At 48.1% G+C, this 23,694-nt stretch overlaps 1 protein-coding gene across 4 annotated transcripts in view; it reads right to left on the bottom strand.

Annotated features, from left to right (window-relative positions):
- The window catches only part of IPO8 (importin 8), a 51,433-nt gene extending 33,262 nt beyond the window's left edge, over positions 1–18,171 (bottom strand). Inside the window, exons 1-9 of one of the 4 annotated variants that reach the window (XM_037514088.2) lie at positions 18,004–18,171; positions 13,737–13,818; positions 10,096–10,252; positions 8,151–8,309; positions 6,474–6,630; positions 5,147–5,236; positions 4,462–4,556; positions 3,797–3,881; positions 1,209–1,343 (exon numbers count right to left, since the gene is read on the bottom strand). In XM_037514088.2, the coding sequence (XP_037369985.1) occupies positions 1,209–1,343; positions 3,797–3,881; positions 4,462–4,556; positions 5,147–5,236; positions 6,474–6,630; positions 8,151–8,309; positions 10,096–10,252; positions 13,737–13,818; positions 18,004–18,087 (1,044 nt within the window). In that variant the 5' untranslated portion in view covers positions 18,088–18,171. The other 3 variants (XM_037514091.2, XM_037514089.2, XM_037514090.2) reach the window with 3 other exon arrangements.
- Between the last annotated feature and the right edge of the window lie 5,523 nt (positions 18,172–23,694).

Raw genomic sequence — 23,694 nt, 5'->3', positions numbered from 1 at the left:
ACTACTGAGAGCAGCAGCAGGCGAGATAGGAGAGGTCTGCTGCACTATGTGGGTCAGCAACCTGGCTGGCTGGGGTTCGAACTCGTGCTGCAGTGGTTGGTGATAGCTGGATAGTGCTGTGTCGTTAACCCCTACACCACCAGGGAGGCCCAAGATACTATATTTTAGATAACACTAAATAAAATCTATTTTGGGTACCAAGTACAAAGTAAAAGAATTTATTTTTCCTTTTTGATACCACCTTAGAGGTTACAGGATTTAAAACTCATCGTTTGAAAGAAAAAAAATTCAGTTCTTAACACCCTTGAATTATCAAAATGACCTGTATGCTAGTAAGAATTTATTAATGGCTCATAATTTTCACACTCATCCCCTCTTTAATTAAATAACAATGTTGAATTCTACTGTTTAGGTAAATTATTGATTTAAAAAAAGACAGAGGGCCTCCCTGGTGGCTCAAGGGGTTAAGTCTCATTACTATCAAGCTACTGCCAGCCATTGCAGCATGAGTTCAATCCCCAGCCAGGGAGATGACCCACATGGTGCAGCAGACCTCTCCTATCTTCCCATTGCTCCCCTTAGCAGTTTATTTGAGTCAATCCACCTGTTCTGCTCCCCACTCTGTCTCTGGGGAATCCTCTCACCACCACCCCCCACCCCGCACCTCTGGCCTACACCCTGGCTCTTATATGCATAAATAAATAAAATATTTTTTTTAATTAAAAATAAATAAAAGACAAAGAATGTGAACTTCTACTATAGCACTTAACAACCAAAAAAAAAAAAAAAGTAATAAAGAATTTGTTTGCTCATACTGACAAAAGAAAATAGTTATTTCCTGCAAAATAACACTATCTTAATACAGTAGTGGTGGCTGTTTTCAACATACTTCCGCACAAGATACCTCACCTGAGCTGAGCGACCTTTAGAGAAAAAAGAAGGGTAGAACACATCAGCTGACTCAACAGAGGAGAAACTGAGGCTATAGGGAGCCCAAGCAAGATGAACAGAATCAACCCCCAAACCAGAAAACCCGAAGGTCCCCTCTTCTCCAAGTCTAAAATAGCCAGGCCTTTTCCAGAAGACAGAGGATGACACGTGTTTGAAACTATGAGTGGAAAGAGAGATAGATGAAATCCAGATACAGGACTAGCCACAGCCCTGTATCTTTCGCCCAAGAGCACAGTGCAGAGCCATCCCACGCCCACCTGTATGTGAGGCTTCAGCTGCTTCCAGGTGACGGAGTGAACAACGCCTTGGTTGAGATAGTTGAACGCCTGCTGAAGAACACGGGGGGCTACATATTCTTTCTGTCTGTACTGGTCTAAAATTTTAAGTAGTACCTATTGGAAAATAGGAAGAGAAAATGTAGAATGTAAACAATCCTACAGTTTCAGGGGAGCTCATTCGAGGAATGACCTAAAACCCAGAATCCATGGAGATTAACGCTGGCAGGGTTTTAGGGGACCTTGGGGGGTCAGTACACTGCTCGTGGCAGAGAGCTCCATGGAGGCGTGTCCACCCACTGCTCAGTCCCTGTTCTGTTTCTGACTGGGGGGGCTACTCAGGACAAGTCCACGGTCTACTTCACGGACAAGCTCCTCAAATAAACTGACCTCTGCCGAAAATAACTACAACAGATTGGACTGACATGGGCATCAAAAACCCCATACATCAGGGCCTCCCCTGGTGGCGCAGCGGTTGAGTGCTGGGCTGCAAAGCTGCCCGCAGCCTCTGAAGTGCCAGTTCGATCCCGGCCGCTGGGCGAGGGTCCCACATGGCGCGCAGACCTCTCCTGCCGCCCGCTGCTCCCCTCAGCAGTGTACTACGTCAGTCTGCCCGTTCTGTTCCCCGCTCTGGCTCCAGTGAATTCTCTCACCCTCCCGTGCTTCTGATTGTACCCAGTGCTTGTATAAATAAATAAATAAATCTTTAAAAAAAAATACATCAGAGAAACTACAGACAGGCCCCAGCGCTCAATAAAGAGGAGTACTTCAAACCTGGGGTGGGCACTGGAGTAGGTAAATGTCAGTCCAGCTCAGGAGAAAAATTGCAAGTTCTCCAAAAATTAGTATAAATAAAACAGTCTAGAGGAAACCAATCAGCACCCAGAAAACAGTCAAGTCAGCTCCCGAACTAAATCTCAGAGCAAAATAAATTCCAGATGGGAAAATATGTCAAAAAAAAAAAAAAAAAAAAGCAAGCATAGAATTACTAGAAATAGGGAAGAATTTTATTTTATGACCTCAGACCACAGAAAGTGTAAATGCAACACAAAACTATAAAGTTCTTTCTTAAAAGTTTTTTTAAAGTGGTTGTTTGTAAGGACAGAACCACACCCACAGTCACTGTAACCCACCAGACCACAGTTGGGGGCCCCGGAAACCCCTGATCTGCAGAGCCTGCCCCTACGGCTGCTCAGAACCAACAGCTGATACATAAGGTACATTCTTTCAAAACATGGGGGGAAATTCATAAATTCACAATGTGAATTCCCTTCAAGTTTGTTAAACCTGTCAGACATCCTTCCACCGCCTGGAAGCCCCACTGGCAAGCTAAACACAGGCTGAGCACGCTCGTCCCAACCGAGCCGCTTCACACAGAGAGGAGGGGGTGGAGGCAAGACAAACAGGAAAGGAGAGAACCGTTGTTGATTAGAAAACTGTTTTTAAGTACCAGAAATGTACACCTTAACCAAGGTGCACACACTATGGCACAGATGCCATGGAAGGAAGTATAAATGTGTATGTGTATGCATCTGTATATGTACATACACAAACAGGTGCGCACACACACACACAGGTGTCTGGTGACACTAGAGAAACTTCACTGACCATTGAGCACAGTTCTCGAGGGCACTAACTTGGGGGTGGGCGGTGGGACTCAGGCATGCTGGGAAGGGCAGCAGGCAGTGCTGGCCAGCTCCTAACTGTCCCAGGAGTAACAGCAGTTGCTGAGTCAATAGTCTGATTCATGATTCTGTAATTTTGCCAAGAGACTATCTCATGGGACAACACAGTGATCGGCAAGATCTTTATCACCATGCTTTCTATAACTGTTGCAAAGCACTTTTTAGAAAAGAGAACCCATAAAATAATACTAGACCAAAAGGAAATGTTCCATGAAAGGAAGCAATCTACCTATGATGACAGGTTTGGAGTATTTTATGGCACTGACACTGAAAACAATAAGTCTGCATAGATCTGCAAAGATCCAGAAACGCCTGCTAGACCAATAAAGGCTTTCACTGCATCTGCTGAGTCTTCACTGCAGGGCGGGCCTGCTGCCCCTGGCTGCCTCATCACCATGTCATCGCACATGCTCTGGGTCCCAGCAGCAGCCCCGTAGACAGCTTGCCTTCTACGAGAACAGGTAAGTCCTGGGCAGAATGTCTTAACACCTGAGCTCACGTCCTCTTGAGATGGATCCATTTGTATTCTGTAAGTCTTCAGATATAAAGCTTATGATAAAACAGTGAGCACCTAAGAACCCAAGAGCGAGACACTCAAAAGAGGTCGCAGGGAGGCAGTAACAGCTGCCATCCTAGCACCGTTCCTGCGTGTCACCAGACGTGAGAGGTGTGAGCAGAACCAGGCATCCAGGGGCAATCCTGACCAGGGAGCCCCTGGGACATTCGCTTCTAAATTGACTGCACATAAGAGATTCGCGGAGCTGCTACTTTATCATCTATAAACACACAATGTACTAAAATGCATTTATAACGTGCTTTTAAATGGATGGAAATCACCACTTTTGGCAGTGAAGACCCTCTATTCAAAAAGCGCAAGTTTATTACCTGCTGGATTCCAACAGCATAGGTTTTCAAGAAGAATTCAGAAAATTCAAAGTATTCTTTTGTGACATTCCCTGGGCTTCCATATCTTAAAATACAAAGAGAAAACGTTTAAACACTGTGAATTTTAAAAACAAAGCATGCTCACTAGTTGAAATACAGACCCTGGTGGAAAAGGCTACTCTACTAGCGCTGAAAACTCACACTTTTCCCCACTTTCACAAACCCCAAAATGAAAAAATGAGTAGTGTACTTAGCCTCTGGCCCACATGTACATTTCAAACAGAAGCCTTCGCCTAGAGCTTTGACCAAGAGCAACTAATGGACAAATAGTACAAATAAAAATACATTATAGCTGATATCATGGTTGTTTCTTTCAACAAATGCTTCTAAGATTAGACCTAAGTTAGGCTCCTAGGGGGCTGAGTGCCAAGCATCTACCTGCACAACTCCTGGCCTTTGCCAATGTGCTAAACAATGTCACCTGCCCATCTTTCCACAGAAGAATAGACAAGATCCTCCCCCCAACCCAGGATCATCCTAGAGCACCCTCCCGCCCCCAGCCCCCAACGCACACTTGCAGGCCTTGGGGCAGCAGGGCTGTCAGGCCCAGAGAGCCAGCACCACTATCCTGACCACCAGGCCAAGAAGGGGTGCAGCAGAGTTACCGTTCAAAGAGCCGGGCCACAATATGCAGTGCCCACTTCTTGCACTTCCACCAAACCAGCTCAGGCCTGTCATCCTGGTCAATCTGCAGCGTCTCCTGGAGGACAGAACAGCCAGGTGAAGCCTCTCGGGAGGAGCAGCAGAGAGACCAAACCTTGGTACAAACTAAGTCAGATTGAAATGTGAATTAAGGTGGCCAAGCGCTTGCCTTATGGGTCACAGGTAGGAGATAAGTAAGCAAAGCAGATATCAATTAAGCAACACTATCGGTCACACCTATCTTTAAAAAATCCAAGGCCTCCCTGGTGGCCTAGGGATTGAGTCTCAGCATTATCATTGCCGTGGCCTGAGTCTGATCTCCAGCCAGGGAGCTAACCCATATAGAGCACGACAGACTTCTCCTGTCTCCCCCACTGTTCCCCTCAGCAGTGGATTTCAGTGGATCCACCTATTCTGCTCCCCACTCTGTCTCTGGGGAATCCTCTCACCCCCATATCTCAAGCCTAAACCCCAGTTCTATGCAAAAAAATAAATAAACGATACAAATAAATGGGAAACAAGATACAAAACATCATCTCCCTTGAGGAAACTCTGGGGTGACAGGAGTTTCTATGTCCCGATCTGGGTGACACTATCACACCTAACCCAGACGCTCTGGCATTTCTGAGGACCAGAAAGAACTCTTACTGGGGGAACTGTCCGGTCAATGATGGTCCGGAAGATCTCCATCCACGCAGTCATGGTTTGGTTGTTCACCAGCTGAAGAGGCAATGCGTACTGGAAACAAAAGAACAGCATCAAGCACCGCTCCTCCCCTCCAAAGCAGCCACAGCTTTCTCTACTTTGGGAGACAAAAGGGCCTAAGAGGGCACTGGGTGACATAGAAAGTGATTATGATTCTGTGAGCATGATGAACATAAAGGATGTTTTCAAAACCTATAAATGTCTGTGCTATGAATTGCTTCTCTGGGCTCTTCTTTTTAATGAAAAAAATTAATAAATTCTCTTTCATTTGGCATGAAATTATAGGTAAGGAATATTAACCACTTACCCCCATACCAATTTCCCCATTTTATTGAGCTCTGTTCAACATGTAACGCTGTGAAAGACTAAGATATGTCGTGACTCCATGCAGACATTGAAAGTGATGCCCACTGTGAGGTTACTTAGCAGTCCCCCACTTCCCAGAATTACCTATTTCCATGGTGAGAACTTACTCCTGCCACCCTTTTCTTTATATTTTATTTTATTTTACATAATTCTTAGATCATTTTTCATTTTTGCACAGTGTATGCATTTTCATTTTGTTTATATTCCCCGTACAATACCCACTACTCTTGCCACTTTAATGGAAATCTTTTCAGTGACTTTGTGTCTGTCAGTGCCCTGCTGCACTTCGAGGTGCAAGAGAAGGCACAGTACCCCAGTACCCCGACTTCCAAACCTGCCACCTGCTGTGCCCCTAGGAAGCCAAAAGAGGCCCTGCCCTCTGAGGTGGGGAAGGGGTGGGGTGACAGTGGAATGACACACAGCAGGGATAAAGGAGGCACACAGGAGTATCCAGGATGCCTTCTTAGAGGAAGGGACGTGTAGGCTGAGGCTCGGGGCAAGCACAAGCTGAGCAGGGCATATAGGGAAGGCATGCTTGAGCCAGAAGAGAGCACTTTAAAGGCTCAGAAGTGAGAGAGGGTGGACCAGGAACCAGTTCATGAGGCCAAGAGGATTTCCTCACAGCCAGGTGAGAATGACAAGGGGCAAGGTGGAGAGACAAAGGGTGTTTTTAGACATGGAGCGAAGGCCATGTGGATACTGAACCTCAGCCTGCCCTGCACATAACCTGGACGAGTCAGTGAGATTCTGTGGCCTGCTTCCTCATAAGGATTTTTTTTTTTTTTAAAAGAAATACATGTGAGGACATGTGATCGTTTCTTCACGGTGACTAACGTTCACTGAGCCATTGCTGCAACCCAGGCAGAGGTGTGAGGCCCCAGTCTGTGAGGGCAGCAGAGACTACCTGGACAAGGGCGTAAAAGATCTTCAGGATCTGCTTCTGCAACAGCACCGAGTAATGCGAGGGGTCTGGGAGCAGCTGCAGGGCCCGCTGCTGCACACGGGGCAGGAAGATGTGCATGGCGGCCACCAGGGGCTCTCTCTCCTCCGCCTTCTTGTACCTACAGAGCCAAGCAGAGAGAGGGGTCACTTCTCCCCGCCAAAGAGTAGCCCACACTGACTGAGAAAAACATTCTTTAAAAACCAGAATAAGCTAGCAAAATAAAAACATTCCAACTGTTCCATATAGAGAGTAAATTAAACTTTGAGCGTAGATCCCTATTTTCAGCAAATAATTAAAATCTCCCTAGAAAGAGACTAGTTTTAAAGACTCTAACTTCCCTACATAGATTTTTTTTTAGTATATAAATTACTTTTTATACCACAATTCTTCCTCTAAAATACAAGCTGACATGCCAATTAAATATCCCTATCACACAACAAATAATGTTTTCCTCTCCCATCTTCTTATATTATCCTAAATTAAGCCAGTTTGCTAAAAAGTTTGTGGGCCTCCCTGGTGGTGCAGGGGTTAAAGTCTCAGTGCTATCGTGCTAACGCCAGCCACAGCAGCATGAGTTCAATCCCCTGACAGGGGGCTGACCCACATGGCGCAGCAGACCTCTACTCTCTTGCCTGCTGCACTACTTTGAGCAGTGTATTTCAGTGGATCTGCCTGCTCTGCTACCCACTCTGTCTCTGGTGAATCCTCTCAAACCCCCCCACCTCTGACCTATACCCCATTTCTTGTATGTATAAATAAATCTTTATAAAAAGTTTGTGAATAGTTTACAAACTACTGAAACACTGTAACAGGTCTAAAATGTTCTCTAAAGGGGCCTCCCTGATGGCGCAAGGGGTTAAGTCACAGCACTATTAAACTAAAGGCAGCCATTGTAGCATGAGTTCAATCCCCCGCCAGGGAGCTGATTCACATGGTGAGGCAGACCTCTCCTGTCTGGCCCACTGCTCCCCCCTGAGTGGATTTCAGTCAATCTGGCTGTTCTGTTCACCACTCTGTCTCTAGTGAATCCTCTCAAAAACCCCCTCTCTCCCCCTGCATTTCTGGCCTGTACCCCAGTTCTTATATGCATAATAAATCTTTAAAAATAAACAAATAAAATGTTATCTAAAGATTTTGCAGCATGGGGGAAGTCTGTGGAACCAACTCTGCTCTCATTCACAAAGGAAATGTCTGGGCATTCCCTACACCAGCAGGACCCTCTAGTTTGAGCCCTGGATCCCCCAGCTCCCAGCAAGTGGGAAAAAGCATCACTTGCCAGGAAACTAACATTTTCTACCTCATGTTCAAAAATGGTAACGTCCAGCCCATTTAACAACATGCTCACATCTATGTGACATCCAAAGGGAAATGTGGGGGCGCCTTTGCCTTAGTGCGCCCAGGACAGCCGATGGTCAGGCTTGACACAGTGCAGGGGGCCGGAAGGCCCACCCAGAGGGTCCAGGCTGCAGAGACTGCAGAAGCACAGAGGAGGGGCCAAGGAGAGGCTGAGGGGCTGTGTGTGTGGATGTACCCAATCGAATGTGACCCACATTTCCCAATCGCTGGGCTCTGCAGAGCCACCCACAGGTAGCACCTCTGTGCAAGCTGCTGGTCCGGGAGCCTGGCGGGGCCACTTACTCATAGGTCTTCACCAGCTGGTAGAGACAAAGCAAGCTGCCGAGCCAGCTGCTACTGCTCTGGGACCGCAGGTAGTGGTCTATTCGGTCCACGACGGTGGGCCAGTGGCCAGGGAAGTCGTACTTAATGATGGCACGTAGGCACATTGTCAGCTGGACCCTGGAAGGCAGGCAAAGTCCAGAAACTGAGTGGTGGCTGCAGCAGCATGCAAGGACCATAGGCGCCAGCCATACACATGGGCGTGGTAGAAGAGCAGCCCGGAGAGGGCCCCCCTCAACTCAGCTCTTTGAAAACACAGAATCCTGGCTTCCTAAAGAGTGAAACCTTTCAACAGTCTTTCCTCAATACAGCTTTAAAAAAAAAAAAAAAAAAAACAAATTTACAAATAAGTTCATTCCCAAATTTAAAAAAAATAGGCCTCTCTGGTGGTGCAGGGGTTAAAGTCTCAGCACTATCAAGCTAAGGCCAGGCACTATGGCCTAAGTTCAATCCCCAGCCAGGGAGCTAACCCACGTGCAGCAGACCTCTCCAGTCTCACACTCTACGCCCCTCAGCAGTGTATGCCAGTGGATCCGCCTGTTCTGGTCCCCACTCTGTCTCTGGTGAGTCCTCTCACCCCCCACACCTCTGGCCTACACCCCAGTTCTTCTAAAAACAATTATCAAAAAAAAAAAAAAAAAAAAAAAAAAGAAGACAGTGAATCAATCAAATCCTACAGGGAAACAAAAAAAAAACCCAAACAGATAGCCGTACTGGACCATTTCAATAGAACAAACAGCCTAAATATGATCAAAGTGAAACTTTGGGCTGTTTAATGCAGGAAGCTCTCTTTGAGCCAAAATCTCAAGCCATTGTTACTAGCCAGCGGCTAGCCCCAAAGCGGCGCCTCAAAGCTGCCCACAGACTGATGCCTGCGCTTTAACAGCTGCACTCTCCGTGTAGGGAGAGAAAGGCCGAGCAGGATGCATGTGAAGCAGCCTGCTATCGCACTCTCCAGATGCGTCGCGCAGCTCCCAGAGGCTTGACAAGTCACAAAGCTCTTGACAAGAGGTGGACATACTTCAAGAACGCAAAGACTTCTCCTTAGCAAGGAAGCAGATTTCCACAGGAATGGCACCACAGGGGCGCCAGTGCCAGGCTGGCATTCAAGCCACCAGTGAGGAAAACGGGACTTTAATGAGCATACCTGCTGCTCCTCTGCACCCCAGGACACCCCACATGGAGGAGTTCGGCCTGTTCTCCTCGTTCACCCTGGTCTCGCAGCTTCCTTTCCTCCCACTCCTGCATCTGCTGCTGTGGTACAGCCTGACCGGCCCTGACGTCCCCCTCTCCCCAATCTCACCACCTGCCCCCTCCACTTCAGAAAGGAAGCAAATGACTAGCTCATGTCCAAGAGAGTTTGTTAATTTGTTTCCCGTTTTAGGGCCACAAAGTGTAGTGGCTCTAGTCCCGCCGGCCCCCAGCGATCCTCCATGCTGGCAGCACCCACAGGGCCCTTGGCTGGGCCAAGGAGCGTCCCTTGGCAGGAAGCTCCTGCAGTGGCCACTCAGCTCCCCTCTGGATCTGACCAACTGGAGACCATTCCAGGGGGTTATACCTGCTCTGTCTGGCTTCCCCAAAGGAAAACACACCCAGGAGGCATAAATTAATAAAAAGATAAGTAAATGGTCAAAACTACCAGAAGTGGATTTCCCTGCATGGGAGCAAGAAAAGCAGGAGGCCAAAGTCAAAAGATGGTAACACAGTGCAGCACTGACGCTGTGAATCCAGCCATAGGGGGCAAGTCTGACTTTTGCAAAGAATTACATGTGCAAAGACAAATAACTAGCGCAGTGTCTGCTGAGCACCCACCTTTATTACTTTGCCTCTTTTGAACCAACCGCCATTCAGGGGACCATCCTGTGTGACGGGCTCCCACCGGTTCTCCCCCCAACACGGGGCGTACCTCACTAAGTCAGGAGACCGGACGATCCCTTCCACAATGTTGTCACGGATTTGCTGGCGGTCGTTCTCATGAATGTTGAATGGAAATATCACTTCCCCCGGGGGAGGCTCGCGGTCTGGCCAGTACTGTGTCACCATGTTCTTCAGGTAGATGGCGGCTGAGTGAGAGAGGGAGGACACCCAGCAGGGCCACCGCTCACACCAGCACCCAAGGCAGAGCCTTCCATGCCCAACCCAAGCAGGAAAGGGCTCGCTTTTCGCTTTGGGGCATTTTTATTTAACCCCTTTGAAGTACTTACTACTTGGTGATCACAGGGAAAAGGACATCAGACTCCAGACATTTTTTAGAAAACTGTTAAATTTGTTTCTTTCAGTCCAAACATATAATCAATGATTTTGTTCTATTCTTACTAAGCAGCTTCAACATGTAACAAAAAACTTATCAAGCAGACCTCTCCTATCTTACCTGCTGCTCTCCTCATCAGCGGATTTCAGTAGATCCACTTGTTCTGCTCCCCATTCTGTTTGTCTCCCCATTCTGTCTCACCCCCTGTACCTCTGACCTGCACCCCAGTTCTACACACACACACATGCACACACAAACACAGATTTAAAAAAAAAAGAAGAAACATCAACCATATTATGCACACAATTGTTTAATCCCCATAGGACTAGACTTCAAAGTAAAAAGCTACCTTCAGATAGCAAAGAAACAGAGGTGGTGAACCACAGACCTACTTATTCAGGCACAAATGCATGGCACACTGACTAATTTGTTTATGCTGAAATAAATCTGCAATTAGTTGAAATGAAATGGAACTTAATGTAATAATCTGAAAAGAGAATATTAATTACTCTTTTATATAAGCACAAGTTACTAAGTATAATATAGGATTTCACACCATGTACTTCAGATCTCTGATAGAACGGTGCAAGAAAGTTTTCTTAACAAATTAGACATGATCAACCACCAACATAAACTTGTCTTTTGGCTAACAGATTTGACATCTACAACAATTGTGATGGGGAAACATGCCTTTAAATGCTGCTTCCATTTTATATCAAAATCTAACTACGTAAATTAGTAAAAAGCAAAGTAGTATCAAGTCAGCAGGAATGGGGAGCCCAGCATTGGAATGCACTATTGATCAAGAAGTAAGCACAAGTGACTTGGAGGTAAGAGTCAAAGTTCCACTGATTGAGCACTGTCATTACTTATGATTTATTCTATTAAAAGCTTCCCACGAACATCCAGGGATAGATTCCAGGATTCCAAGGACGCTCATTTTAGTATTGCTTCTACCCATGACTGAAAGGGTCAATGCAGGAAAAGCCCATCAATATCAAGTTGTTTAAATAAATGATGTCGTTCTGCACAAGGAGATACTGATGGCTGGTATAAAGCACAGGTCTGGGGGCCTCTCTGGTGGTGCAAGTGGTCAAGTCACAGCACTGTGAGGCTGTTCACTGCCACTGCAGCACGAGTTCGATCCCCGGCCTGGGAACTGACCCATATGGCACAGTAGACCTCGTCTGTCCGGTCCGCTTGCTGCTTCCCTCAGCAGTGTGTTTCAGTAGGTCTGCCTGTTCTGCTCCCCACTCCATCTTTGGTGAATACTCTCACCCCCTGCACCTCTGGCCTACACCCCGGCTCTTGTATGCATAAATAAATAAACCTTTAAAAATAAAAAAACACAGGTTTTTGTGTGGGCCCTGACATGAATAATTCCTGAGTACATGGGTGGGGAGGATTGTAAACTAAGATTTCTTTTTTTTTTTTTACCGACTCTACAGAAAAAAAGGAAGAACTGAAGAGCCATGCACCACAGTACACTGCAACTACCTTTGAGAATGGAGTTACAGGCACTCTAGCATGTAAAATCTGTGCTTCGGTAAAGTTTATGTCATATGGAGAAAATGTTAATTAAAAAATTAAGATGTTGGGCCTCCCCGGTGGCGCAGCGGGTTGAGCGCAGCACTGTGAAGCTGTCCGCAGCCTCTGCAGTGCCGGTTGGATTCCCGGCCAGCCAGGGAGCTACCCATATGGTGCGGCAGACCTCTCCTGTCTCACCCGCTGCTCCCCTCAGCAATGTATTTTGGTCCTTCTGCTTGTTCTGCTCCCTGCTCTGTCTGGGGTGAATTGTCTCACCTTCCCGCACCTCTGGCTTCTACCCCAGTGCTTGTATAAATAAATAAACCTTAAAAAAAAAAAAAAAGAAAATTCCTTAAAATAAAAAAAAATTAAGATCTTTTAAAATATGATTTCTAAAAGATTTCATAGGAACTTTGCAAAGGCAGGAAAACATAGGCACTGAACTTATATTCCATTTAATAAAATGTGATTCTCAGAACTGCCCTCTCTCACAGGCCAGTGAGCACACACGAACCTCGTAAAGTAGAAAGTCAAGCTTTGTAAGCCTTACTTAACTTAAAACATGTTTCCCCATAGGTTTTTCTTCTCTTAACCACAAAGGGAGCTTTCAGAAATTAGATGCAGTTAATTTAAAATACAAAGTTAAAAAAACTTTCCCAAATCTTAGGGGATTCCTACTTTTTCACTTAGTTATGTTCAAGCAAAATTCCTCTCGTCAGCATGCCGAGCTCCTCTGTCCTGCCTGAGCACCCGCAAAGGCAGGACAAATGCAAAAGTTGAAGCTTTCCTCGCGTTAACAAGGCCACTTCACAGCCACTGGGGCTGGGCAATTTTTTAGTTCTTTGCAGTCTCCCACATTTATTTGTAATGAGTGTATTGCCCACATTTATTTGTAATGAGTGTGTTTCCCATAAGTCCCTTAGAGTGTGCGCTTTCAGCCACTGTTGCCATGGTACCCGGGTCTCATCACGTCCTTTTAGGAGACGGATCACCAGGCCCTAAGAAAAGGCAGGTCACGAAGAACAGGCCTCACTGTGGAGCCTCAACCAGGTCAGCATCCTGTTTAAGACTAGGAGGGCTGCCCACACTCATGGGCAGTTAGGGGTATCTGTTAGCACAGCGCCTCCGTGTTCTCACAGGGTGAGAACTGCATTTACAGCTCATGGGGTTCGCTGATGTCCTCCAAAAGTGAGGCCACCAGGAATCAGAAAAAATTGGGGCCATGAAGTCCTGAGAATTAGGAAAGCTAAGGGGGAAGATGGCAAAGGTGCCAAGGTAAGGAATCAACAGGTGGGAGGTAGAGACGGAAAGGAGCTAACTAGCTATCTCCAGGTCTCTGGGGAAAAGACAGCAAGTGTGTAAGCCATTCAAGATATTTCATGTTTGCTTCCGATCTTTTTAAAAAATCACAGATATTTAGAAATGAAATAAAACTGAGGGGCCTCCCCGGTGGCGCAGCGGTTGAGCGCTGGCTTGAGAAGCTGCCTGCAGCCTCTGCAGCGCCGGTTCGATCCCCGGTCACCGGGTGAGGGTCCCACATGGTGCGCAGACCTCTCCTGCCACCCGCTGTTCCCCTCAGCAGTGTACTTCCTCACTCTGCCTGTTCTACTCTCCGCTCTGGTGAATTCTCTCGCCCTCCCACGCTTCTGACTGTACCCAGTGCTTGTATGAATAAATAAATAAATCTTTAAAAAAAAAAAAGAAAGAAAGAAAACTGAGTTCTACTTTCCCCTATAAAGATACTTCCAAAGAACAAAGCAGCAACTCACCGGCCTGGCGCACAGGGAACTCCACGTGGTCAGAGACTATGATCCGGAGTAAGCTGGGGGCAAAGTTGATGATCTTGTAGGACTGAAATCACAAAGAAATGTCTGACAAATTTGGCCATATAAACTAAAAATCCTTCGCACATGTGACTGAACATGATGCCATCTAAGTAACAACTTTTTTCCTTGAATTTGTAAAAATTTATTTATATATATGTATTTATATAAATATATACATCTTGCATCATTGTTCATTTTTGTACAATGTTTGCTTTCTCCTCTCAGGTGTAGGCCCTGTAAAATTCCCACCACCAAGTCACCCGTGCACCATCACCATAGTCCCTTGTGCTCTTTCCTCCCCGTTTTGATCCCTCCCTCCCCTCCCCCTTCCTTGCAGAATGTCTCTGATTTACAGTTGTCTGTTAGTTTAGTTTTCTTATTTATTTTTTTTCCTGACCCCTTGTATGGTTTCCCTCTATATTCCTCCTATAAGTGAAACCATCTGATATTTTTCTTTCTCCTTCTGATTTATTTCACAGAGCATCACCCCTTCCAGCTCCATCCATGTTACTATGAATGGCATGAGTTTATCTTTTTCAATGGCTGAATAGTATTCCATTGTGTATACAGACCATATCTTCTTGATCCAGTTAATCCATTTTGGGGCATTTGGAGAAATAACAGAAAAGCTTTTTAAGTCAGAGAACCCTGTGAGGCCTAAAGATTACTAAATAACCTGCAGTCAAAAAAAAAAAAACTGACTAGGAAAAAAAATGAGTGACTAAAACAATATGCCTCTCTGACCAATGCTGTGAAAATGCTGCTCAGAAAGCCCACAGCAATTCCTACTCTCCAAGCGTGGGCCTGTGTCCCTGTTCTGACACAGGGGTTGACATTACCACCCCTTCGAAACTTTGTGATCTCATTCACATTTCAGTCACATCTCTCGGGAACCCCAGGACTTGCTCTCCTGTCCTGCTAGCCTGAGGCCTCTCCTGCAACCACACTCCTCCAGGTCCTCCATCAGGCCAAGCACTCCAGCTTGGCAACCCTCTGTGTATTTATTGGAGCTGCAGGGACTGGACCAGCTCTGTTTGTCACACGTCTGGCTTTGCTCCATCCTGATGCAGTTGGGACACAAAGAATCACCCAGAACTCTGGAACAGACTGGGTTCCCATGACAGACACAAGTCCTGCTCCCTGAATGTCAGTGTGAGCAAACTGTTGAAATGAAGAAGTTTCATTATAAAGTGGCCTCAATGGAGGCCTTCAGAAGCCACCTGCATAACTCCCCACCGACCAGCTACTTCTGTTAAAAATCTTATTGTGTGTAAATACAAATTCACCTTTATGCCAGAACAAGGCATACCTACTGCAAGCACTGTTCCAGAGACCACTTTGACATCAACACGGCTGACCACATCTTTGAAACTCCTCTTTCTGCAACTGTTTGCCATTTCTAAGACCTCGGGCCACCTTCCATCTCATTCTCCCAGCCTTCTACCTAGCCAGCCCCACCGTCAGGCAACCTAGCCAGCCCCACCGTCAGGCACATCCTCCTCCTGCTCTCCCACAAATGTTTCTCCAATTTTACTTTTCCAGTTTCTAAGAAATAAATGAATAAGACATTCCTTGCTGAATTCCTGAGCCTATTTACATGGGAGAAGTTTTCTGAAAATACAGAATTGACCTGCTTAGCTAAATTCCACATTTTATGAGAACTCACTAGAGACAAAGAGCTGGCTTTCCCCCCACTCCCGACACCGTTCCCTCCTCCTTAGCTTCTTGGGTCCTCCCTGGGGCCAAGCTGAGGCCCTCACTGAGCCTTCCCCAGCTCTCTTCCTCACAAGAAGACACAGTGCCTCTGCCCACTGTCATTCTTCAGAGAACGGTCACCCTATTGTACACCCAACGCCTCATGCTAGGACTGTTTCTCCACATCACTAATGACAGGAAATGGTACCAGGGACAAGTCTGCACCCACAGCTGCAGGGTACGTTCCAGAGGGCACGGTCCTTAACCCAGAGCACCAGCAACATGACTGCATGAATAGCCCCCACTACAGGCAAGCTCTCAAAGAACGATAAACAGACATCTAGAGGTTCTTGGAAAGGCAGGCACTCTGAGGCTGGGCTCCCAGATTATCTCTGCTCTGGAGGCATGTGGAGAAGGAAGGAGCACCTTGCGGGGGGGGGGCTATGAGGCAGGGTGCCCACCCTCTCGCTGCCAGCGCTGCTAGACATCTGGGCCCAGAGACGACGATTGTGTCCGGGATGCACCATGAACATCTGAGACAAAACTGAAGATGCTTTTTCCAACAGAAGCAATACACACACAGGGAGCGGAGAAGTCTTGGATAAAGAAGATGGCTGCAGGATGAGATGGATGAGATGTTATCCTTCAGAACACACGTTGTCACGCAGGAGCTGCCTCCTCTTCCAAATGGTGCTTGATGAGTCCATCAGAACCCTGCAGAAGCTGTCCCAGCTTCCCATGGGCAAACATCTGCTGGGGGAGCACCAAGACTGAGCTAAGCCAGATGTCCCCGGGCAGCATCCGGCAGATGACCCACCTGTTATCCAGTGACTGAGATGTCACAGAGGGGCATACAAACCCCAGTTCAGCCACCTTACACTTACTACAAAGCATGAGACCTTGTATTCTGATCTTGTACATACAATGAAAAAATACCTGAAGAGAGAATACTGCAATCCAAAGCATTACCTCAAATATTAATAAGCGACTTTGAGAGGCTGCAGTGGAAACTGTGGTCTGAGATGAGTTGGGCTGATACTGTCCAGGGCAGAGCAAGGAAGGAGTGGATGTGATACAAATCCATACAGAGAATTGGGTGCTAACAGCTGCCCCCAGCTGGCAGGCTCTCCCACCTGCCATTTCCACCTTTGTGAAGCTGACTGCACCTAGTCCCGGGTGAAGCAGAAGCTTGCAAGGGCAGCTACCATCTGGCCTCGCTGCAGCAAGCAAGTTCAGATCTGGCTCCTTCTTCCTAATTAATGCCGGGAGGGTTGTTCTCGCCCATCCACATCACGTACTTCTCTGCCAATCCTTGCCCAGGCACTGCCTTTAACTGGCCCCTAATCTGAGACAGTCCTTTTCTCTCGGAGGCACCAGCACAATTCTCAACTTTCTCTCCAGACTCTGCTTTTTCAAGCTCCTTCTTATCTCTCAGATTCGCGCTTACTCCAAACTACACGCAGATGCCCTTTCAGTCCTTTCGGAGAACCCCACGCCTAGCTGCGCTGTCCCGTCAAGTCCAAGGGAGGAAAACGCTGAGCAGCGCCGGGGTACGGGGGGGGGGGGGGGGTCCGGGGGAGAGGGGGGGCCTCACCTGCCGATGCACCGCCCCCGCCCCGCCCGCAGAACCTGGGCCCCCGGGATGGAGAGCACCCCCGAAAGAGCACGTCCTGCAGTGCCCGGGAGCGACGCCGAGAAGCGCAGCCTGGGTTTCCCCCTGCGTCCCAGCCGCAGGCCGGCAACCCGCCCGCAGGGCTGGACGCGGGGCACTCCCGCAGGTGAAGCGGAGGAGGGAAGCTGCGGTTCGGAGGGCGCGTTCTGAACCCTAGCGGGCGCGCGGCAACCAGGTCCAGATCCAGGCGGGAGGAAGCGCGGCAGGAGGGTCCCGGCAGGGCACGGGGTGAGAACGGCCCCAATCTGGCCGGCAGGGCGCGTCCCCGCATCGCGGAACCCCGGGCGCCGCACCGAAGGCGCGGGTCTGGGAAGAGCGGACCTCAGACCTGACTGTCCGGTGAACTCCCGGCCCCGCTCCCCCGTCGGCGCGCCCAGGGCGGACATCAGACCCCGGGAGCTCCGCGCGGCGGCGGCCAGCGCTGGGGCAGGTGGGCAACAGGTGCGCGAGGGGAAGGAGGCGGGGCGCGGCTGCGGGGGGCGCGCCCGTGAGGGGCGGGCGTCGGATCCCCGGGGCGGTACGGGAGGGCGGGGGTCAGACCCCGAGACGGGGAGGGCCCGCGGGGGCCTGCGGACGGGGCGGGGGCCGCACCTCCGGGAACGGAGCGGGAGGGGTGGGCGTCGGGAGCGGGGACTGGACGGGAACCCTGAGGGCGGGCGGGCGGGGCGGGGGTCCGGGCACTGGACTGGAGGGGGCGGGACCCCAGGGGCGGGGCGGAGGGGCGGCGGGCGGGGGTCGGGACCCTGGCGGGAGGGGCGCGAGGGCGGCTGCGCGGGCCCGCTGGGCCGGGCCGGGCTGGGCCGGGCCGGGCCGGGCTCGGGGGCGCCGCAGGCCGCTGCCCACCTGGTTGAGCTCGCTCTCGGCCGCGATCCGCAGCTTCGGGTCGATGGTGCCCTTCAGCGCCTGGATGATCCGGTTGAGGTCCATCTGCGCGGTGGGGGCTCCGCGGCCCCCGGCCCAGTAGGCCAGGCGGCAGCTTTAGTTGCTCTTCGGACCCGCTCAGCCTCCTGCTCCGCGGCCCCCGCACCCTCTCACTCCCCACCCCCGCCACCGTCGCCACCTGCAGCCACTTGCTGCGCCACTCCGACTCCGCGCCCCCTGTCCGCCCTCTCTCCCCCCGACAACTCGCTCTCCATTCACCCTCTCACGACAGCCTGTGGGAGGCGGGAGAAGTAAGAGGAAGCGCTGCTTTCTTTACGGCGGCCTCTTCCCCCGGGCGTGTGACCATGGCTGCTCCCGTAGGCGGCCGCCATGATGCTGTACGGAGAGTATCTAGGCTTCCCCGTCGTAATTCCCGCTCTCGCGCACCACTGGCGGCCGCCATGCTGCTGCACGGAAATCGGCTGAGCTCCTTGGAGCGAACCTGCTCTCACTACCACCACCGGCGGCCGCCATGCTGCCGTACGGTAAAACAGGCTCCCGCCTCCTTGCCGGTCGGAAAAAGGAGCTGGCGAGGTGTCTCTTTACATCTCGCTCCACATTAAGTTTACTTGAACAGAGTGACACTTTTTGTTAGTCCGAGCACTGTCTGGGCATCACAGCTGAACCTGTTATGGGACAGACTCTTTGGCACTTTGAGATCTAGACCACAGGAAAATAGCGTTCCCTCGATCTGGGAGTCCTCATTCACTCACTCACTCACTCATCCACTTAAAAATACATATATTTTTTTAAGCCAGAGTACTGAGCTATTCCCCTCTTCCTATTATAACAAGATGAATTCGAGGGAAGTTACTAGGAAGGAATTTATAATCTGCTAGAAGAATCCAATGTAAACATGAAATAAATCACAGCTTAACTGTGGGATACAGAGATCAGACAGGCTTATACCTGAGTCACTGAAAAATTTCTGAAGCGTCTCAGGAAAGTAGTGAAAGGCAAGGAGAAGAGTAATATCATTTGTACCTTCTATGACCATATCTGCCCTCCCAAATTCAATGGTATGAAAATACTAAGGATAATAATATTATTATTAATAATAATAATGTTATCTGACTAAAGACAAAATACATCTGAGGTTAACTGACTAAAGACAAAATACATCTGAGTCTGTGATCTTTCTAGGATTAGATAATCAGGATTGACCAGTTCAATAACTGGGTTCAGTCAAGAGTGGAAAGGGGGTGGCAAAGAATGTGGCTGCCTGCAGCTCCCAGGCTGCAGAATTATGACAATGCCCCCCAAATAAATGAACCAGTGTAAGACAAGGCCCCTGTCACCTGAAATAAAAGTCTCCACGACAGAGTTTATTGTTAGATAACTGAAGTGAGGATTGGTGCCTGGGAATCAGTAGGGCAGATCTTATGCCGAGAGCTGTTCCAACCACACAGGTTTGCATTCGGTGGAAGTGGTCACTAATGTCAAAAGGTGATTCTTCTTGGCAGGGTGCTTCTGGTTTTCATTCACAACCTAAAGTCTTTTGAGTTCCTGTTCTCTTGACCTGAAGAAATGTTGGTGCTGTGAAAGCAGAGGAGGGAAAGTGGTGGGTTTTAATCACTTTTCTGATTTCTAAAGAATGCACTGTAGAGACACAAAGGCTGGGTGCCCATGGTTTAAACACTTATCTGGCTCCTTAGCCCAGAGTGGGGTGAAGGGCTGGTTTAGCTGCAGACAGTAGGTTTCCGCAGAGCTGCTTCACAGGACAGGGATGAGCTGGTTCTGTGCAGATGGCTTTGCGCTCATCTCCAGGACCTGAGGTGGTGGGCGGGGGGACCTTCAGTTGGGTGCAGAAGTGGCCACAGTATGTCTCTGATCCCTTCCAGTTTTGCTCCTTTAATGTATTCTCCATACTGTGACTAATACTATCATGCCCTTCCTTGATGATTTCCCATCAGCTGCAAGATACAACTGAGCACTCCACCTCTTGTAAAGTGTCTTTCCTGTCTGCACTGTTACACTGACCTCCATTAGCAACACAATCTTGTGAGAGGGTAATGTTCTGTATCAATCTCAGCATCCCAAGCATGACACTGCACAACCGCTGGACAGTTACCACTGAAGGAAACTGCACAAATGGTACACAAAATCCATCTGTGTTATGTATTATAACCACATGAGAATCTACAATTATCTCAGAGAACTTAATGAACAAAATAATACTTAAAAAGAGGTCCCAAGAGGCCTCCCTTGTGGCGCAAGGATTTTGTCTCAGCACTATCAAGATATTGCCAGCCACTGCGGCCTGAGTTCAACCCCCAGCCAGGGAGCTGACCCACATGGCACAGCAGACCTTTCCTGTCTTGCCCACTGCTCCCCTCAGCAGTGGATTTCAGTAGCTCTACCTGTCCTGCTCCCCACTCTGTCTCTGGGGAATCCTCTCACCACCACCCCACATCTCTGGCCTATACCCAGGTTCTTGTATGCATTAAAAAAACAAATCTAAAAAAAAAAAAAAGAGGCCCCAAGAAAACTTGGCGTGCTTTGGACTCAGTAAAGAGTAGTTCCTAAAGCAACAATGCTGTCAAATCAGTGGTCACTAAGACAACAGGAAAAACCCAGAGGCATTTATGACATGCCCTCAGATTTCTTTGCAAGTGTTTTCAAATCTCTTACCCTTATCTGTACCTTCTATTTAATTTACATCTTTTCATTTTTCTATTACTTAGCATAATATGAGAGGATGTCTGAATCTATGGATACCCTAACCTTGCTTAAGGCAGAATTTGAGCCAGTTATATGGTTGTATCAGGCTGCCAAGGGCTGCCAGGAAGACTAAGGAACATAAGCCTATCAGCCACAGTGCAGGCCCCAGCAAGTCTTACACTGTGTGGCATGTGTCAAGCTGTTAAGTGTTGGTTGAATGAATAAATGAATGAATGTGAGGTAAGGGAGCTAAAATGGGTCCCCCATAGCAGCAGGAATAAAGATGGTAAAACAGGACTCACGTCACATGTTGAATACAGAATGTGCAACAGATGAGAAATACAAAGTCATTTTTACATTTTCCTTTGTATTTTATAATACAAAGGAAAGTCAAGAATGATTCTGACTTTGGAGGTAAGTTGAGTTTACCTTTGGACAGTGGAACTAGATGTGCTTATGAATAAGTTCTACAGCTAGAGATTTCCACTGACAAACAGAAAACCACATCTAGCACTTGCAAAAACTGTGTTGGGTGAGAAGGCAGGAAGCTATGACTAGGGAAAGAGGGAGGAACAAAGGAGATGGAGTTAGTGTGACTCATCAGAGTATATAGGTTACCTGACATCATAGATATGGGTGACATTACCCCAAAAATATACCAGAGACAATAACTAGCATGACTACAGCTCAAATCACAGAGAGCAATTTTTACTCCAAGCCCTGTGCCTTTTTTGTGATGTATCATTTTCCACATCTAAATGGAGTTTCACACAGCTGTGCTGCCCATCTTGGTGCTGCTGACCGTCCACTCGCATGTGATGGGCCTTGAACTTAGCTCCATCACATGGAGAAAACAAAAGTTAAAACCCAGTGGCCAGAGCCCCTCTCTTTAAGTTTCGTGAACCTCCTTTAAATCATGATAATCTGGGCCTCCCCGGTGGCGCACCAGTTGAGCGCTGGGTTGTGAAGCTGCCCAAAGCCTCCGCGGCACCGGTTTGATCCCCAGCTGCTCCCCGGCCACCGGAGGAGGGTCCCACATGGCGTGCAGACCTCTCCTGCCGCCCGCTGCTCCCCTCAACAGTGTACTTCAGTTCTTCTGCCTGCTCTGCTCCTCTAGCTCTGGTGAATTCTCTCACCCTCCCGTGCTTCTGACTGTACCCAGTGCTTGTATAAATAAATAAATCAATCTTAAAAAAAAAAATCATGATAATCTATATATGCACCCAGCAAAGCTCAGCCCCAGGGTCTCGGTGTCTCGGTAGCAGAGCTGCAATTCACAGCCCCTGGAGGACACACTGGCAGGGTGCTGTGAGAACCTTGGTTCCCTCCTTACTAAAGTCATGCTAATCTCCTCTGAAACACATAACCAAGAGCCCCCAGAGACTGTTCCAAAAGAGTATGACAGACCTTTCGGTTAACATTCAAAACCAAAGTAATGATGTATCAGTTGAATAGGGAATCAAGAAGCCAGAAATCCTTCTCCAAGAGTTAAATTAGGGAGGGGTGGGGAGGAAGCTGCAGGTAGTGATATAAGCTGGGACTAAGGCAGTGTGAACTTTGAACTAGTTGTTTCCCTTACAACATCCTGCGTCTTCCTTTCCTCGGCTTCCTACTCTGGGAACACAGTTGCCCTGCCTCAGCTTGAAGCTCTGTGGGAAACTAGTCTCACTGGCTGCCTCTGAGTGGTTCAGTGTGTCTGGTCTGAGGGTCCGGGCTGCCTAGTGCTCCCAACACCCCTGCCTGCGCACCTAGTGGGAACCTGGGTGGAGGCAGCCCCACTGGCAACTGCGAGTTGTTTGGGCCTGGGAGAGCCATATCGGGTCCCAGCTTGGCGAGTAGTACCGCACCATCCACCTCCCAGTCTCCTTTTTCCTTAGTCCCTGAGAGAGGCCTGGCCTCACTGAGGCCACTGTGAGGACCACAGAGGATCACAGAGCTGAGATAACTCTGTAAACTGTGAGGTGAAACGCAAGTGCCCATGAGAGGTAGCAGGTCTGTAGGTCACTATGTGAAAGCTCTTCCCAGTGTGAACCCAGGCTTAATCATAATGAATCTTCAAGTTCTACCCAAGGAAAGGCAAGGCCATAAGTACACTAGCCATCTAACATTTTATCTTTTCTTTAAAAAAATCTTTAAAATGTGACATACATTTCAAATTCAGTAGTAAGGTTAAGAATGAAAAGTATATCTCTGCTGCGCCCCCATAAACTTTCCTTAAACAACACTATCAAATTCCTTTTCTATGAGTGACATAATCACATACAGGCTTCCACAACCATCCAAAAGTAAATCATTCTTATTTGGTCTGAGTTGGTGGGGGTCTAGGAATGCTCAAAAGTTTTCCACAAAAATTAATTTTCCAAACCCTAAAGCTAACCTACCAAATCAGACCAAACATAAGTATTCTACTTTCAGATTGCAAGGGAGACCTTCATACTTACAAAACCTATCACACCAATGATTTTTACTTTTTGCTCTGAACTTTGCTTTTTTACTTACTTAACAATTTTCTATTGATTGGCACCAAGGTTGTTTATCCAGTTTTTACTATCATAATTAATGAGACACAAAATATCTATGTGCATCTAATTTAGAATAATTCCAAAAATATTTGCAGGGTAAATTTTTAGCCATGGAATTTTGGGTCAAAAAGCATGTACTTTTATGTTTTACACCTGAAACCAACAAAATATTATATGCCCATTATATCTTAATTTAAAAAAGCAAAAGAATGGGGCCTCCCTGGTGGCGCAAGTGGTTAAGCACAGCACTGTGAAGCTATCCGCAAACTGCAGCATGAGTTCAATTCCTGACCAGCCAGGGAGCTACCCACATGGCGCCTCTCCTGCCTCGCCTGCTGCTCCCCTCAGCAGTGTATTTCAGTCTGTTCTGCCTGTTCTGCTCCCCATTCTGTCTCTGGTGAATCCTCTCACCCCCGCCACCACACCTCTG

This window comes from Talpa occidentalis, unplaced genomic scaffold, assembly GCF_014898055.3.
Source record: "Talpa occidentalis isolate TD23 unplaced genomic scaffold, MPIMG_talOcc4v2.1 talOcc4.16, whole genome shotgun sequence".
Classification (NCBI taxonomy): domain Eukaryota; kingdom Metazoa; phylum Chordata; class Mammalia; order Eulipotyphla; family Talpidae; genus Talpa; species Talpa occidentalis.
This window is presented reverse-complemented; position numbering and strand designations above follow the sequence as displayed.